At 42.3% G+C, this 18,606-nt stretch overlaps 2 protein-coding genes across 6 annotated transcripts in view; one reads left to right on the forward strand and one right to left on the reverse strand.

The window, feature by feature from the left end:
• The window catches only part of LOC119169632 (uncharacterized), a 128,213-nt gene extending 123,607 nt beyond the window's left edge, over positions 1 to 4,606 (forward strand). For all 4 annotated transcript variants that reach the window (XM_075887165.1, XM_075887167.1, XM_075887166.1 and 1 more), the window contains exon 26: positions 1 to 4,606. In XM_075887165.1, the coding sequence (XP_075743280.1) occupies positions 1 to 81 (81 nt within the window). In that variant the 3' untranslated portion in view covers positions 82 to 4,606.
• The window catches only part of Serinc (serine incorporator TMS1), a 25,166-nt gene continuing 10,587 nt past the window's right edge, over positions 4,028 to 18,606 (reverse strand). The window contains exons 9-12 of one of the 2 annotated variants that reach the window (XM_037421722.2): positions 17,567 to 17,749; positions 15,427 to 15,453; positions 14,087 to 14,225; positions 4,028 to 5,252 (exon numbers count right to left, since the gene is read on the reverse strand). In XM_037421722.2, the coding sequence (XP_037277619.1) occupies positions 5,114 to 5,252; positions 14,087 to 14,225; positions 15,427 to 15,453; positions 17,567 to 17,749 (488 nt within the window). In that variant the 3' untranslated portion in view covers positions 4,028 to 5,113. The remainder of the gene's footprint in view (positions 5,253 to 14,086; positions 14,226 to 15,426; positions 15,454 to 17,566; positions 17,750 to 18,606) is intronic. The other variant, XM_037421723.2, reaches the window with a different exon arrangement.

Raw genomic sequence — 18,606 nt, forward strand, 5'->3', positions numbered from 1 at the left:
CCGTGCAACTTACCGAAGAGCAAGGCTGGTGAACTGTTCTGGGACTACAGCGTCACATTCCACAGGCATTGCGAGAAGTGAATGCAGAAATCGACATGCACGACTCATCACTGCCAGGACAGCTCAGCAAGGCACTGGTGCTCGCATCATCGCAAAGTGGCAGTGCGCCTATCAACATGGTGGACCAATTGCGGTGCGAATCTGCGACGTGTGAAGTGCTAATTAACAGTCAGGCCGGACGCCAGATGCGCCCTCGACCACAACTTCATCACCCAAGTCAACAACGAGCGCAGCCCGACAAGCTGCGTTCTATGTGAACTCTCTCGAGTGCCGTCATTGTAAATAAGACTTGAGTGACTGCGCTGGAAAGCTGCATTGTCCATACACATTCCGTCCAGACTAGCCGCGCCACAGCTGCTGAGAGTTTCACAATGCAAGAGAATGCAGGTCTACCACGCTATACTCGCACAGCTGAGCAACGTTTTCCTTAGAATGCTGTAAAAATATCGACTTACAAGCTTGATACACACTTTTCTCTTCTTTTTTTTCATCCTGCACTATTATTCCATATAATGTTCAAGTCTAAAATTTTCGAAAACGAATGCAAGCGTACAGTGTGGTAGACCTTACGTGGTCTAAATGATAGGAGCATACTGCGACAAGTAACAATTCTCACAAAACCACCACAAAAACTAAGTTCTGACATAGACCCACTGCAAGCTAGAGTAGGAAAGCAGGCTCAGCTCGGTTACATGTGAAAAAATATATATGTTGGACTGTTTACCATGTTTGCATGAATATAACGCAGCCACACGTACTACAATACAAGGCAGCAGGAATTGGGAAGGTCTGAAAAATCAAATTATCATGACCACGACCTTTCTTGGCACTGCACAAGGTAACTCCGGACAAGGGCTCAGAAAAATGAAAAATAACTTGTGCAGGGACTTCGAAGGTATATGCAAGCTGCTCATTTGTGCACATCCATCTTCATTTGCTCAGAGTCACTGTTTCATATGTGTAGTACAACTTAACAGTGAAGTTTGGCCTCCGCAAACTCTGCCTTGGTGCCATCGTTTCACAATGCTTTTCTTTTTGAAATGTAACCAGCTTGTAGAGTGTGGCTTTATATTTTTTTTTGTGCGTGGCCCCATTGAGGGTTTCTGTTAAATTGTTCAGTAGGCATACTTACTTTCAAGTTGGTGTTCTTAACTGCGTGAAATTACATCAGCACCATGCATTGGTTGCCATGTTGGGCACGTGGAAACAGTTAGTCCCTATTATAGAAGCTTCGAGAGTCAAAGGTAGATAGAATGGAGTACAAATACTCTTGGTTAGTGGAAAGAGCACTTTGGTGGATATTAAATCTGTGTGCATGTTCATAAACAATGATTATGTCGATGCTAATGCCATTCATATTAAGTGCATATTTATTTTACTGAACCATTTAATGGAGAATTTCGACGTAAATCTGAAGCGTGCAATAACTTAACAATCGACACTCATTTCTGAAAATCTTACTTCAGCTCATTAAATGATGCTCTCTTGACCATATATATGCAAATATTTTATGCCCACCAAAGCAATGAAGTTATGCGCCTCCAGGTGTGTCTAGTCAAAGGAATTATAAACAGAAACAAACCAGGGTCAGTCCACAGACTATCCTTAAAGAGTAGCGTAGGTGCTATCAATCAATATATTCAGGATTTCACTGAGCGAGAAAGCAGATTTGCCACCAAGAAACTTAATGCAGCCTATAGCACAATATGGAATGCAAAGATGGTGCTAAGGCTCATCAAGTGCATTTGCTTTTGATGCAATGCGAAAATATCACAAAATATGAACTATAGACCACACGTGCGAATACTATGAATACAAGCACAGAGAAGAACGACATTCAGAAGCAGTTGGCCACAAAATATCGTAGAACACTGGATTGGCTGAAAAAACAAAGGGGGAAAGGATTCTTGCAAAGCCCTTCAGGAAAAGTAGTCTCATTGGGCATCTGCAGCAATGTTGGTGGCAAGAAAGCAGACGACTGCGGCTACTGACAAATAAGAAGCCAGGACAGGTGCTATGGTGGAATGGTAAGGTTTGTTACCATTCACACATTGAGAGCACGTTTCTGGATTACGTCATGTTGCAACACTGATATTGGCTAAAGACAGCTTTCTTGTATGCATTTCTTTGTGACCACAGTTCTATAAGCAACTTCACATTTGTGTACTGTCAAGTACATTCAACTAGTTCAAGATAAAATTAGGCTTGTGAATTTGCATATGGTTTCCCTACACATGGCTCATGTATATATTGCTGTGCTATTCATCCAGGGAAAAGTTCATATGATGTGCTTTTTCTTTGCTTGCACCTGCTGATGTGCATGCAGGTTTTCAGCATAATATGCTTGGGGCACTCACTTGGCATTTTGTTTTCTCTTTCTAAAAAAAGACAGGCTTTTGTACTACAAAGTTATTTACTGATGTGCCTTTCGTTGCTAGCTTTTAGAGACAGCTGCAGTTCACTAAGCTGTGAAACTCTCAACCAGGTGTGGAATATGGCTATGATCTCTCCATTGTTTTTTGCTCTATGGTCCTTGTGGTAGACTTTTTTTTTTTGACAGAGCTTATGTGTGTGCCATTGCAGAAATCATTGATGCACATTCGTTTTTATTCACAGTGGTAGTACTATGGTATAGTAGTGCAATACGACTTGCTACGTGCGACCGTGTTTCAGAGGGAGTTCCAAGGCATGTATGCACAGTTTATATGGACACTCTATGCTTTAGACAGCGTTTGGTTGGTGGCATCTCAAAGGTCCATTGTTAGTCTAAATGAAAGACAAAAATGTATGTACACTACCCATCAACAATGACATTGTGCTTTTTCCATTCCAGAACAGGCATCTTTCTATGCAGCTTGCACCTGGGAGTCTTAATGCCCATAACAATAAGACACAGGCAGAATACTGCAACAAATGTTTAACGCATTAGCAGCAGCCCCGTTCGTACTGAAAAGTTCAGAGTTTGTAAAAATGTCACGTTACCAAGAAAAGCGCACATCAGGCCAATCAGTCAGATTGACTTTCGTCAACAGGAAACAAAAAGCATCGCTATTTCCAGCCACTCAAGACGTGGAATGTGAGGGGGAGGGTGTACAAACTCACAGCCACCGTGGAACACTGCCTGTGCAGTTGCATTGGTATGGTGTATTCGGGGAGGGTTGGCGCATAAAGTGAGCCATGAACAGGCTAGAGAGGTTAAAAAACACGCATGCGTTCGTGTTGCATCTCCTTTCTAGGCTGGCCACAAATGAGCATATTGTCATGCGGGCCGAAAGTTCCAGTGCGAACGCGCCCATTTTGCCGCCAATGCAATCACCCCCAATTGCACAATAGAAAGATTCCCCGTGTGTATGCACCTTTTGACATCGCAGGGCCAAGATTAAAAGGAAACAATTGACAAGCTCACACTAACAAGCGACTCTAATTATACGTCAGTTTGTGGAACATTGGCATTCACTAAACACAAGTCCGAGATTCCGTAAATGGGCCAGTTTTCCACTCTAGTTCTGTAATCTGAGAGTCCTGCGAGCTGCAGCTTTGCACAATCTCAATGCATTGCAGAAAATCGTTAGCACAAAAGTTTAACGATGGTCAACTTCAGTGAACAAATGGGATTTCTTCTAACGGGGGGTTCTCCTTACTTTGGGCTCTATTTCTGTTCCAGCCTGCAGTTACTATAACACTCACTTATTAGTTACCAGCAAGCAACATATGACGGTATGAAATAAATTTTTTCGACGGTCATTTTTCTCGATATGTAGCATTCCTAGGAGTCAAGAAGAAAAACAACAGCCTACTTGTCAGTTGTCCGTCTTTTTAACATCATTGACAAAAGTTTCACAACCGAGATGCACTGTGGGAAAATAAGTGCTCAATCAAATATTTCGCTCCACGTACATAAGAGGACATATGGCATAAATATAAAATCTTCAAATTTCCTACAGTGATTCATGAACATGCTGCGATATTTGGCATTTAGGAATGCAAGCCTTTATTTGAGGTGGACAAATGTACAGCAAAAAATAGGTTATACCTTTCGAAGTCATTCACAACATTTTTGCCATTTAAATGCATTATTTTAGAAAAGATGCCAATTAAATTGCACAATGAAGAACATGACTGTGTCAAGCTGATTTGTTTGATACATGAGCCAGATGAGGTTGCCATATAACAGCATTAAGTACATATTAGCACACAGCATCACTTGCCTAGACAAAATGGTACCGTTCTCTTCCAGAAACAGGAACAGGACAGCCACCATTATTAGACACCCAATATGGTTTTAGTGCCGTACAAACTTGACTGCCTAATCATGCGATTCCAATTTGATGCTCAAACTGGTGCTCAAAACATTTCCTCCTTCCACTGCACTGTCCTGCATACAAGACAATGCTGCAGCTATAAAGGTTAAATTCATCGCAGAAAGTGTTTCAACCATCGCAGGCAACAGCAACGTGTTTCAGCAAACTTTATTGACTGAAAGTAAGAACATTTGTGTTTAATTCGGTGGATGACAGGAGCACTGAGATTAAAGATGTTGTGTACATATTGTCTCAAAGAGTGCTTCCTTGAACTTACAGAAGCTTCAACACAAAATCACAACTCATTTCTAACTTCAATGAGGAAAACTACACACACTGTTGAAATGAAATGAAGATCATAAGAACTAAGAGGTCAAATAGTGTTGGCATTTTACGAAGTCCGAAGAACTCGGAAAGAAGGGGAGCAAAGGTAAGAGAAAACCAAGCTCTAGGATTGTTTGTTCCTTGTTTATATTTGACACTTACTGTGACACCAACTTATGTACAGGTGAAATGTGTAAATAAAGGTGCCAACACACATTACGTAGCACCTTAGACACAACAATCACAAAAATTAACTCAAACGCTTCGACAGGCTTTTGTATAAACATAAAAAAGCTTTCCTTGCTTCGAAGAAAAACGAGAACAACTATTTTACACAACAAAAGGTACAACTTCTACCTAGCAGCACGAGACTTTGAAACAATAATTAAAATTAAAAAAATGTAACACAGCCTGACAGGAGGTCGTATTTAGCTGAAGTCCCTGTCTGGCAGGGCCAGTGGTGCGACTAGGGTCCACAGGTAGAGAGCAGAGCACATCCAGCTTGATGTCATCTTGACCCACATGGAGGCATTGTTCTCAATCAGGTTCTTGGGGTCGTCACTTGGCCTGGAAGACCATCGCAGCAGCTATATTTAACATCCCCAGACCCTAGAAGCACTTGAAATTTTGTCTCTGTCAACACTAAGGAACTATTCAATTCAGCTATTTTTACCATGAAAACAAAACATAAGTGAAGAGCCAACGATAAAAGCTATTATTCGATAGTTTGAAAACACGATGTATACCTACAACAAGCAAATGCTTTGGCGGTATCACGGGCGCACGAAATGAAGGCATAAACAAACGTTTTACACAGTAGAAAGCAGTACCGTAATTACTCGAATCTAACGCGCACCTTTTTCCGGTTAAGCGAGTTCATAAATCGCATGCGCGTTAGAATCGAGTACGAACAAAAAAATTATGGTCAATCTATTGCCATCGGCAAATCCAAAATGGCCGCCCCCTACATGCGTCGGCATGGCGCGTCGGCCATTTCTGCCTATGTGTTTCCCATGTGCGGCACTTCGTACGTGTGCTGAGGAGTTAGTCATCTAGTAGTGCATTAGCATCGACGGCGTGGAAGGGCCGACTCCAAAGACTCGAGTGCACCACAATGCCGCTTTTAAAAGAAAAGTCATCGCGTGTGCAGAAACGGACGGAAATGGGGCCGCATCGCGGTCGTTCGGAGTTCCCGAAACGTGCGTGCAGGACCGGCGGAAACAAAAGCAGAAGATTGTCGACAGGAAAGATTCACGCGAAGGCTTCAGTGGACCACAGCAGGGTCGGTTTCCGCAAATTAAAGAGCTGCTCGGCGAGTATGTGCTTGAGCAGCGAGCGGCACAGCGGCCCGTGACGACAGAACTGCTCCAAGTGCGGGCTATGCAATTAGTCTTAGAAAAAGGTCTAATGCGGAGTCAGTTTAAAGCGAGCAGGTGCTGGCTAACTAACTTTATGAAAAGGAAAGGCTTTTCCCTCCGAAGGGGAACATGCATATGCGAAAAGTTTTGCGGAGGAGTACGATGAAAAGCTTCACAGTTTTCAGAGGTTCGTCCTAAACTTGCGGCGCAACAACGGCTACCTGCTTGGGCAAATAGGGAATGCCGATCAGACACCTCTTTACTTCGACATGCCTGGCACCACAACCGTCGAGAAGAAGGGGGCGAAGCAAGTTCGCATGCTGACATCGGTCCACGGTAAAACTACAGTGACGGCAATGCTCTGTTACACGTCAGATGGGCACAAGCTTCGCCCGTACCTCATATTTAAATGGAAGACGCTCCCGAAAGGAGTCGTTTTTTTCGAGTGGTGTGATCGTGCGGGCCAGCGAGAAAAATGGGCCAGCGAGATGTCTTACGTTTTTTTTTTCGCAGTAGAAATCGGGTGCGCGCTACAATTGAGGGCGCGGTAGAATCGAATAAATACGGTAATTCAAAATATATAAGCCGAAACAACACAAGCAAATGCAACAATAAGCAATAACAAGAAATAAAAAACAATATTACCCAACTCCATGATTTATATTGCAGGTACAAAAAATAAAGACAGAAAAATGAAATCTCATATGCAAGGTAATCCCATTAGGTAAATATTTTAATCAAACATGAAACAAGTGAAATTATTTGGGAGTATTAAGCATTTTCGTAAAAGGAATGTCCAAAAATTGCTTTTTTATAATGTTTTCAAAATTATGTTCATTCTGCATAAATTATTTAGAAGTAGTGGCCATTCATTATCTAGTAATTGCCAGCAATACCGTTTTTTTTTTTTTTTTTTTTGCATTTGAGCAATCTATTCATCAGTCTGCCGAGTTGTGTGGGTGTGTTTGCTGCTGCTTCATTTGAATAAAGAACATATGGCAATTGCTACCTGTACTGGCAAATGGCAAACCTTTCAAGTACCTTCACATAATATTATATGCTTTGTTTAAATTTTATTATAACAAAAGAGGATTATCTATAAATCAATCAAGATGGCTGTCAAAATTCAGTAATATAAAGTGAAGCTCCTCAGTATCTAAATATCTCGACTGTTTTTTGTTTTTACACAGCCAGGCTTCTCTTATTTGCTGATGCAGTCTCATGCATCGCATTACTCCTTATCCACTGACAAGCTGATTCAGCCGAAGCCTTCTGAAGCGCTGTGGGATAAAACTGATTGTAGAGATGTCATAATTGACACAATCCATGACTCAGTGCTGCACCCCACAAATACTGCTCTGCTATTCACTTCACCCCTTGTACAGAAAAATCATGCGAATTTGTCCCTGTCTGGAAAGAAAATGAAACTTTTGCAAAGAAAGAAAAAAGGAACGTGTGTATTGCTTTAAAGCTTATCAATTTCAGCCTGTTCCCCTGTTTCACTCGCCATTGGCTTCATTGAAAGCTGCATATACTCAAATCTCAAACACGCTTTTTCGATAAAACGGGCCCAAAAACTACCTGTGCATTAGGAGAATACACAAGGGTGATTCCACGAGAGATTGACACGGGTTCAAAAGTTGATATTTTGGATTTCGTTGAGTATTTTACATTTCGTGCACCTCTCACCAGGTAGCCCGAAAGTCAACTTCGTTTTATGATTAACGGCATAACTTACGAGAAAAAAAAATTTCATACTTCACCAACACGGAGGCACCAATTTTGTCACCTGTCATTTTTGATAATTACAGATGCTATAAAAAGACAAATATTTCTGTTTCAAGTAAGATATTTTTTACCTGAAATGGATGTCTAATGAAAAATGAATTCATAGGGTTTCAAGTTTGTAGACCTTAAGAAAATAGCTTATTAAAATGTCTAATTTTGCGACAGTTTAAAATGAGTTACGTATTCCCCTTTCTTTTTTTCTCCGAAAGTAATGAAAGTAGCGTTTTCAAACTTGACACGTTTTAAGGATATAGTGTGTTCATTAGGTACATAAATTATTGCTGCCGTAGGGCAAATGTAAATTTTTGTATATTGCCTCAAGGTTCTCATATTGGCAAAAGTGTACTCCACTGAAATTTGAATAATAAAAAAACCAAATCTTCGATTTTTCTTAAAATCTCGTAAATAGACAACCGAAGGCCATCATACAGTAATATAGAAAAACATGTTGCATAATTTTGTTTTTAGCGACAATATTCCTGGTACAAATCAGAGCTTTTCGAGAATGCGCTGATAAGTTGAGAAATCTAGAAATCGGAATGGAAAAGCGGCAATGAGCTTCAAGCGCGAGTAAACGTGACCGCATTTGATGAAGAAAGGCTGTTTTAGCACTGTGACGAATACGTACCCATGAAGGCACATTTATGCTCCTGATAACACAGCTCTAATGGAGCCAATCTTCGACACTGTAACTCAGTTGCAAAACATCTGTCTATATTTGCAGATAAACTCTAACATGAAATTGTTCCAACGCAAGTGCTGGGTCTCACTAGAAAAAGCATATGCGCTTGAAGTACCCTCACTGGTATTTTGGTGGTGACTGCGTGAAACAAGAGATGCGCTCAAAATGGCTGCATCTTTTGCAGATCACATTTAGCAGTCCGTGACGCTAACAAAACACGACCACGATCAGTGCCCTCAGATGTGCTTAGCCAAACATGCCAAGAACGTATGCCTGGAACACGTGGCAACAATTTCCACCGACTCTTCTTAAACTGACGGAATGTTTCTAGCTTGTCTGCATTTGCACACAGCAGCTTGACATTCTTGAGCTTCGCGCTCATTTGCGCCACCACTTGGGATGCTGACATAATCACAGCTGAGCTTGCCGCTCTGAGGTTATAGAGCGTAGCCTGATGCTTTAATAGGCCACCAACGCAGTCACAAGAGTTCTTGCCATGTCCTGTGGCCGAAAAAATCCACTTTGTTGATATATGATCTTTCTGACATAACTCGAACAACTGGTACTTGTTTTTGAAGTGACTGCATGCACCATCAGAAACATAAGTAACATGCGTGTCAGGCTTAAGTTGTTCCTTCATATAGTTGTGCATTATTTGTAGAGCAAAACAGGCATGTGCAGCATCATGGCATGTGTCATCACTGATGATGGCCGAAAACTTTGAATTGATTGCTTCCTTGTGACGACACACGTGAATATAGACACCTGTCTTTTGTGCCAGTGATACGACTGTACCTCATTCGGTAAAATGGCTGTCCAATTTTCGGTGAAATCAAAGTGAAAAATGCAAGATTTTTTTTCTTGGTTCTCTTTCGCCTGGCCTATTGCTGATTCTTGAATGTATCTTATGTAACATAAATCATGGGTAATCCACTTCACGAACAATAGACTTAGCTCTCGCAGAAAAGCACTTGCCTGGGCTGTTTTTTTTACTAGATCGCCATTTTCCCATACTGCATAGGCTAACTCAATATCTTCAGGGATTCCTAAACATGTGGCTGTCAGAGCGTCCTCCTTAGCACAATAGTCACAATGGCCTAAAAAACAATCACTTGTAGCGGAGCTGCAAAGACATAGTTCTTTCAAGAAGTCCGCCGTGTAGGCACCATCGGTGAGGTCTTGTAGGGCAGAAACACGCTCCGTGGCATTAGCACAGTATATACAAAGGCACACTTCTTGGTGTGGTGCAAGAAGAACCCACTTCGGCCTCAGTGAATAAAACTTTGAGAGCCCAATAGACGTGTTCGGATTAGCTTCTCTAAAAAGACGGTAAGCCTCTCGCACCAAACGGGTCATAAACCTTTTCGAAACAAGCTCCTTTTTTCCGTCAATGATAACAGATACACCTTTTTTGTTGGGACTCTGCTGAGAGCAGCTATACTCATGTTTGGAGTAGTAAGCTAAAGCTGCCCGGACGTCCATTGGGTTCAGTCGTGTCCTTTTTACCGCATTTGGTGCTAACCATATCCCGTGTTTTGCGCCAGCGTTGGGATCTCTATATCATGTAAGCTGACAGGTTTGGTACAAGCGCTTGAAGTTTTGGGCGCTCTATATCGCTTGGCAACAGTGTCAACAAAGGCATGCGCTCTTGATACGAAGAACACGCTTCATAGGCTTGCTTGAAGTTCTTGAACCACTGGGCACACACACTGCATTTTAGATCTGATGGTTGAAAGTGGCGGTTACACACGTTACGGTGGCATTTCACGGTTACTGTAGAATTGCTGCTAAGTTGTCTTGGCTCTGCATGAACTTTGCTATTTTGTGCATGCAGCTTCTCCAGTCGCATATGTGACAATGCTTCAGGCGTGTTTACGCACCGCTTTTGACTTCTGCTTTTTTCTTCTTCCAGTAAAAACTCATCAGCGGTTTCAGCTGAGGAGCCATTAGACGAAGACAGCATATCTCTGAGGCGTCTGAAGCAGTTCTGGCAAGCGTGGTCGTTGTTATGTGCATGGCGGGCAGCTTTCGGCAAAAGCTTCTGGAGGGCAAACAGGCCGATGTCTTCAACCTTGCAGAAGTGTCTTTGATAAGGTATTTTCTTTTTATGCAACATCAGGTAATCTGAACAAAAAACTCTATCCCGGCTGAAGTGGTTAGCCATCGCCACGCTCCTTGAGGCTCAAATTACTGGCAATGCAACTATGCGTGAAACCAGCAGCACGAAAGTGATCTATCTGTCGTCTGTTCCTATGTCTCTCACCTTTGATTAGAGCAACGTAAAGCAGAGTGTGCAAGTATCCGCAGTGTGAATGCAAAACTGAAGTATAGTACGTTAAAATGAATTTCACAATGTTTTTGTCGATAAAATTACAGGAGGCGTAATCTTTGTCCCTACTTTAAACCATATGATCTAAAGCATTGCCTCCGAGATGCGGCGCAGAGCAATTCAATTGTAGAGCAGACGACGAATGACAACTTGCCCTAAAGCGTGTTCTTTAGTCTAATGCGGCAGTCTTCGTGCCCCAAAGGATAAAAATTTGTTATGAATCGTTTATGAACTCCAACATTCATTTCTCTTACCCAACGTGTTGCAAACACATGGCCGTCACAGCAGCTCCATCTGTGTGTCAGTAATGGAGTAGCACCACATATTAGAAGTCTCAGTGCTCTACGTATAAGAGTGAATTCAGATACTGTAAAATATCGTGTTCAAAATATTTACTCCTATCTGCTAAAACAGCCTTTCTTCACTAAATGCGGTCACGTTTACTCGCGTTTGAAGCTCATTGCCGCTTTTCCGTTCCGATTTCTAGATTTCTAAACTTATCAGCGCATTCTCAAAAAGCTCCGATTTGTACCACGAATATTGTCGCTAAAAACAGAATAATGCAACATGTTTTTCATGTTACTGTATGATGGCCTTCGGTTGTCTAGTTACGAGACTAAGAAAAATCGAAGATGGGGTTTTTTATTATTCAACTTTCAGTGGAGTACACTTTTGCTAATATGAGAACATTTAGGCGATATATAAAAATTTACAATAGCCCTACGGCAGCAATAATTTATTTACCTAATGAACACACTATATCCTTTAAACGTGTCAAGTTTGAAAACGCTGCTTGCATTACTGTCGGAGAAAAAAATGGGGAATACGTAACTTATTTTAAACTGTCGCAAAATTAGACATTTTTAAAAGCTATTTTCTTAAGGTCTACAAACTTGAAACTGTATGAATTCATTCTTCATTAGACATGCATTTCAGGTAAAAAATATCTTCCTTGCCACAAAAATATTTGTTTTTTTATAGCATCGCAATTTTCGAAAATGACAGGTGACGAAATTGGTGCCTCCGTGTTGGTGAAGTTTGATATTTTTTTTCTCGTAAGTTATGCCGTTAATCATAAAGCGAAGTTTACTTTCGGGCTACCTGGTGAGAGGTGCACGAAATATAAAATACCGTAATTACTCGAATCTAACGCGCACCTTTTTTCCGGTTAAGCGAGTTCATAAATCGCATGCGCGTTAGAATCGAGCACGAACAAAAAAATTACGGCCAATCTATTGCCATCGGCAAATTTAAAATGGCCGCCTCCTACGTGCGTCGGCATGGCGCGTCGTCCATTTCTGCCTATGTGTTTCTCATGTGCGGCACTTCGTACGTGTGCTGAGGAGTTCGTCATCTAGTAGTGCATTAGCATCGACGGCGTGGAATGGCCGACTCCGAAAACTCGAGTGCACCACGATGCCGCTTTTAAAAGAAAAGTCACCGCGTGTGCAGAAACGGACGGAAATCGGGCCGCATCGCGGTCGTTCGGAGTTCCCGAAACGTGCGTGCGGGACCGGCGGAAACAAAAGCAGAAGATTTTCGACAGCAAAGCTTTACGCAAAGGCTTCAGTGGACCATAGCAGGGTCGCTTTTCCGCAAATTAAAGAGTTGCTCGGCGAGTATGTGCTTTAGCAGCGAGCAGAACAGCGGCCCGTGACGGCAGAACTGCTCCAAGTGCGGGCTATGCAATTAGTCTTAGAAAAAGGTCTAATGCGGAGCCAGTTTAAAGCGAGCAGGTGCTGGCTAACTAACTTTATGAAGAGGAAAGGCTTTTCCCTCCGAAGGGGAACATGCATATGCGAAAAGTTTTGCGGAGGAGTACGATGAAAAGCTTCACAGTTTTCAGAGGTTCGTCCTAAACTTGCGGCGCAACAACGACTACCTGCTTGGGCAAATCGGGAATGCCGATCAGACGCCTCTTTACTTCGACATGCCTGGCACCACAACCGTCGAGAAGAAGGGGGCGAAGCAAGTTCGCGTGCTGACATCTGTCCACGGTAAAACTACAGTGACGGCAATGCTCTGTTACACGTCAGATGGGCACAAGCTTCGCCCGTACCTCATATTTAAATGGAAGACGCTCCCGAAAGGAGTCGTTTTTTCGAGTGGTGTGATCATGCGGACCAGCGAGAAAAAATGGGTGCGCGTTGCAATCGATGTCTTACGTTTTTTTTTTTTTTTTCGCGGTGGAAATCGGGTGCCCGTTACAATCGAGGGCGCGGTAGAATCGAGTAAATACGGTACTCAATGAAACCTAAAATATCAACTTTTGGACCCGGGTCGATCTTTCATGGAATTACCCACAAGCATTTAAGGCATTGGCAACAGCTCTTTGACAGAGGAGCCATGCGGAGTATCGCTGCCATCGTAAAATGGCAACTAAGCATATTGTGTGCAAGTTCACATGGGGGGCATGTTTTGAGCTCAGCTGTGTGTGATCTGCAAATGTTGATGTGCACTTTCATTATGAAAGCTCACGTCGAAGGAAAGCATTCTGCATACTGGAGACAGCTGCATTACATCCTCTTTGCATGCCCAAGGCATGTGTCATTAAATAGCGCAAAGGAAAGTCTTCAGCTAGATGTCTCTAGGGGCCAAACATGGGATAATATATTGGTCTCTCAAAGACAAGCTCACAAACTATTTTAAATAACCTGCACAGAGTGAACTTGTCAAGTACCAGTCCTTCAACTGGCATGCAGTCAGGACAGACCCAGATGTGATCTTATTGCCAGAAAAATTGGACTACAGAACAAAAAGAACTGCTTTGTGACAAAACATCCAATTCTACAAAGCCAAATTGTGCTTGTCTCTCTTTTGTTTGCCCATTCACAAACATTGGAAACATGCTATAGATTCAATATTAAAATATGGTAATACTGCATTTTCGTTTTGCATGCAGATGACATTAGACGAATGCCGAGCTACCGTTTCTTGCTATGATAAAATTATCTTTCGGTTTAGTGGCTAAGGTACTCGGCTGCTGACCTGCAGGTCGTGGGATCACATCCCGGCTGCGGCGGCTGCATTTTCGATGAGGCCAAAGTGCTGTGAGGCCTGTGTGCTCAGATTTGGGTGCACGTTCAAGAACCCCTTCAGGTGGTTGAAATTTCTGAAGCTCTCCACTGGGGCGTCTCTCATAATCATATGGTGGCTTTGGGACGTTAAACCCAACATAGCAATCAATAAAATTATCTTTCAGCGTCAGCTACCAGAGATAACAACACTAAGGCAGGACACTTACTGGAACCAGTTGGTCAGGGTCATCATGACGTACAGCGAAGCCAGTGCAAACATGAAGTGGAAGAACGACCAGCTGTAGGCCACCCCGTCGTCTTCATTATCCCACACCTTGGCCTCTGCATCACCACCAGCACTGGCATCTGCAACAGGAATGGTGCGCGCAAACAACAAGGATGCTTGGAATGAGACAATATACAAGCGTGCAGGTTCATACTCCAAACTATGTTCGACGCAGTGGCGATGTATGTACACAGCAGAACTTATCACTTGAGATGCTACCTAGCAGATGTGGCTAGCAATGTTGCAACAGCAAGAGAGAGATTAGATGCGACAGGCAGGGAGGTTAATAAAATGATATATGTCCAGTTTGCTGCACTACACTTGAAAAGGGGTAAGGGGAGACAGAAAGGCGAGATGAAAAAGGAATAATAATAGAAAAAGATTGATCTAAAATGCACGCGCACACAAGTGTTAACACGGTGCTACCAAACTGCATGCTCGTAGAAACATCTGCAAAACTAATACAGCAGAAGTGTGGGTATCCTGCCACATGACAAGCAGTATATGAACCGCCTTGACAAGCATAAAATTTCACAGAGGCACCTGTTGTACTTTCTTGTGTATAACACGCCACTACTTTAGCCTGCACTCCAAGTTTTCACCCAAGAAAAATTTTTCTATAATTCCCACTTTTAGCATGCTTTACCATAAGACAGAAATCTACAGTAACAATGTTGACTTGAAAGGCCCTTCCAGAGCATGACTAAAATAAAAAAATCTGTTTGCGTATAAGGCACTTCCTCTGCTTGAAGAGAATGTCCTGCAGTGCCTAGAACACCAGCCAAAAGGCAGTTTGGGTTGGGTCCAAAAACAAGATGATTATGAGGGACACCGTAGTGAAGGGCTTCAAGAATTTTAATAACCTGGTATTCTTCAATGTGCACTGACAGCATGCAGCCCTCCAGCATTTCCACCCCATCGACATGCAACTGCCATGACTGGGATCAAACTTGTGACCTTTGAGTCAGAAGCCGCTACAACACTGTGGTGTATGCATTGTCCTTCTGCCCAAGTCTTCCCAATACCTATTGCAATGCGCTATTGAGCTTGTTGAGCAGTGTAATTGATAATTCAGCACATTCAAGCACAGCTTGAGCACAACGAAAATAGGTTTCCAGACGCTTCTCCACAAAGAGTTCATGCAAAATCGAGCTCATCACCACGTTAATCTCACACAGGAATGCAGTGCTCCCTCCTGCTACGGCAAGGCTAAACGAAGAGAAAGACGAAAAAAGGAAGGCAGACAATCTATGCAAATGGGAAAATAAACGAGAGCGTTACCTTCACTCCCCACAAGTGCGGTGGACTCTGTGAGAGTGTAGAAAAGAGATAAAGGGAACAAGAAAAAGAGAACAGGCCATCAGTGAGGTGGCATGCAAACGTGCTATCTATTATCAGTATTTTGCCCCATCGTACTGGTAAGAGTTAAAAACGGCTGCCTCCTTTGCCCTCTTTCTCCCCCACAAGAAGGTGTGCATGAAAGAAGAAAAATGTGTGCAATACAACTAGAAATATATTACTTCACACACCATAAATACATGATCTTCCAGCACTGCATTCCAAACACACTAAGGCAACGTTTCTCTTTGCTAAGAGTACGAAACCACTGATTACAAGTTCTCCTACAAACCACACCAAGCAAGTTTAGCTGCTTAAACTATGAACTTCTGAGCCTGCAGTAAAATTTGACACTGCACTTACAGGCGACCTAATCTATTAAATACGACGACATTACGATCAGCACCATTATTATTATGAGAAAACAGTCTAACAAACAATGCACCATTTCTCCACTTCAATTATAATATTACAAAACTTAATTTGAAGATGTGGCTGGTCCATCTGTCACAGGAATCTCTGTAACACGAAGGTTAAACGTGCCCTCACAAAAGTAGCTGAGCATTTATTGTGCATTGTCTCATCACAAGGACAAAGGATTGAATGATGCAGCAACAAACAGTAATGTCATACAAATCATGAAAACCAGCTCCAAACTTGCAACACTCTGCTCTATACGAGGGGATGCACAGAAAGAACATACACAGGACAAGCACTATTTAATAACTGTTTATAGTAGTAACGTCTGTATGTGAGAAGCGCATTCCTTTTAAAAAGCAGGTGCTGCATTGAGCAAAGTGACCTTTGTGCTCCCTCTAACTTGCAACGAGAGCACAAGATGTACCAACCCCTGCCATCACAACATAGGTGCACGCGTGCATTGCAGACAATCTTTAAAGCACGCTCTTCAAGCCTGTCGCATCATCTCGCTGATGGCGACAAAAACACGCTGAAGTCAATGAGCTTAGAGTACAGCTAACTGCAAATAGTGCGCATAAATATCTCGCCGTTGGTATGCAGGAGAATGTGTCTTATGTGGCCTAGTTGTTTCGCACCGTGTTTTCAAGTTAAAGGAATCACAGGTATGAATCACAGAACTGGAATCTGTCTTTCTAGATTTTTTTTTCTTGGCCATCTCTTAATGTATATTTTAAGTCATATCCGTGACAGAAATACGTCAATGTAGCTGTGGTGAAGCACGGCATAAAATGCTTTCGTGTTAAAAGCAACTTTCACATGCAGTAGCAGATGCAGGCATGTGAACACCAAATTAAAAAGCGGTTAGTTGATGCTTCAGCAGCCCTATAATGTGCGAATGCCACAAAGCGGTGCAAAAAGTACAGAATAAAGAACACATTATATGCAAGGAAAGAAAGATGTTGCGGTCTACATATAAAGAACTATCCAAGCTTTCTAATAATGGACATTAAGATGGGTAATAAATCCCCATTTTATGAGAGTAGTATTTGCCCATCTTACCTTATTTCCAATTGCCAGAATCAAAGACATGGAATGTCACGGTCGGCGTTCGTAATGCAAAAATTTCAACACAGCACGCATGTTTTCGGACTGTCTTCTAACCCACATAATAAAATCAGTCACTCGCCTATAAATTACATTTTTAGCTGAGCTTAAGTAAGCTGAATTTGACCTCATGAGTTAATGATTTTCCAAGATGAGCTACAAGCTCACAACAGTGGTGACAACTTGAGTTTTGAAGTGTCACGGACAAATGATTATCAATGATGGTAATTTCAGGTTAACAATGAACTAGTTTTCATTGAGAAGGTATGCAATATGTTTTCCACACTACTAAATTAAAACTTCCCAAGTGACAATCGACTTCACCAATGAGAAAAAATAACTGAGAAAGAGTTAGGTGTCTTTGGAATATGCATGCTTCTGTTCACGAGACTATAATAGAGGCAATGGCATAAGGAAGCTCGCAGATTCCATGCAGTCCTGCTATGCAATTTTTTGAAATGTGATAAGTATGTCCATTCCTTGCTCAGAAGCTGGCTTCCAACATCTGAGAAACCATGAATGACCAGCAAAGCAGGTGCTACAACTACATTTCACTTACTGGTCCCAGTCTCCTTGACAAGAATCTTCTCGGACATGGTGAGCTTGCCGACTTGGGAGTTGGATGAAGTGCGGATGCTCGAGTAGAGAACGCACACGAACCAGACCGCGAGGCCGACGATGCTCTGCGTGTCAAACTTGCTTCCTTCCTGAGTCAGGCCTAGTGATGGCTTGCACTGTTTGCCTGAAACGGAGCAGGCGAGCCAGAAAGTGCGCTTAGATGTGTCCGAACGCAAGCTTAGAACCCATACTTGACAAATAATGTTGTCTGGATAATCAGACATAACACCTAGTTTACTTGTTCAGCAGGATCAACAACTAAATTTCATAGCCCAATGATGAAGACTGCGTGGCAGTGAAATTGCCACTAATACAATTTCCTTTGCTGCAAAATGACAGTCAAGTAGGTTGAAGATAAGCTATTTGAGCATATATTTCCTTTGGCAATGTGCTCATTCGTCAAATTATTTATTTATTTATTTTCTCCAGGACAAACAATTTTCTAAATACTCTGAGGTTTGCAAACACCAAGGAGTCCCGATGTTAACTTAAAGAACTCTGACAAGCAAGTGGTATGCATTGTGGTATGCTGTGTATCACCTTCTGGCCACCCCCCCATGATACGTATTTCTGCAACATACCACTGTCATGTGGGTCGGCGTACCTAGGGCAGACGGGACGCTGCATGAATGACAGTGCCAGGAAACATGCAAACAACACTAAAGCATGCGCAGTTACAGGCCAACTTTCAACCCATGGTCGGACATGTGGGTGCCAAGCACGCTTTGACAGCACGAAAGTGATTGCTAAAAGGAAAGACACAGACGTTCACGTTATCGTAGAAGCTATCACCATAAAAATAAAATGCACAGATTGTATCAGTTGCGCTGTCTCGGACAGAAATTGACTACCTTCGTGACAAGTGCACAACTCTTTCTAATCTTGTTTAGTCTACATAATCTTTGATCACATGTTTTTAACTGTGGATTGTCGCACCTGTATATTCTGTGGAGTTTCAATAAAACGCCAGTTGTTAATGTC

This window comes from Rhipicephalus microplus, chromosome 2 (genome assembly GCF_043290135.1).
Source record: "Rhipicephalus microplus isolate Deutch F79 chromosome 2, USDA_Rmic, whole genome shotgun sequence".
NCBI lineage: Eukaryota > Metazoa > Arthropoda > Arachnida > Ixodida > Ixodidae > Rhipicephalus > Rhipicephalus microplus.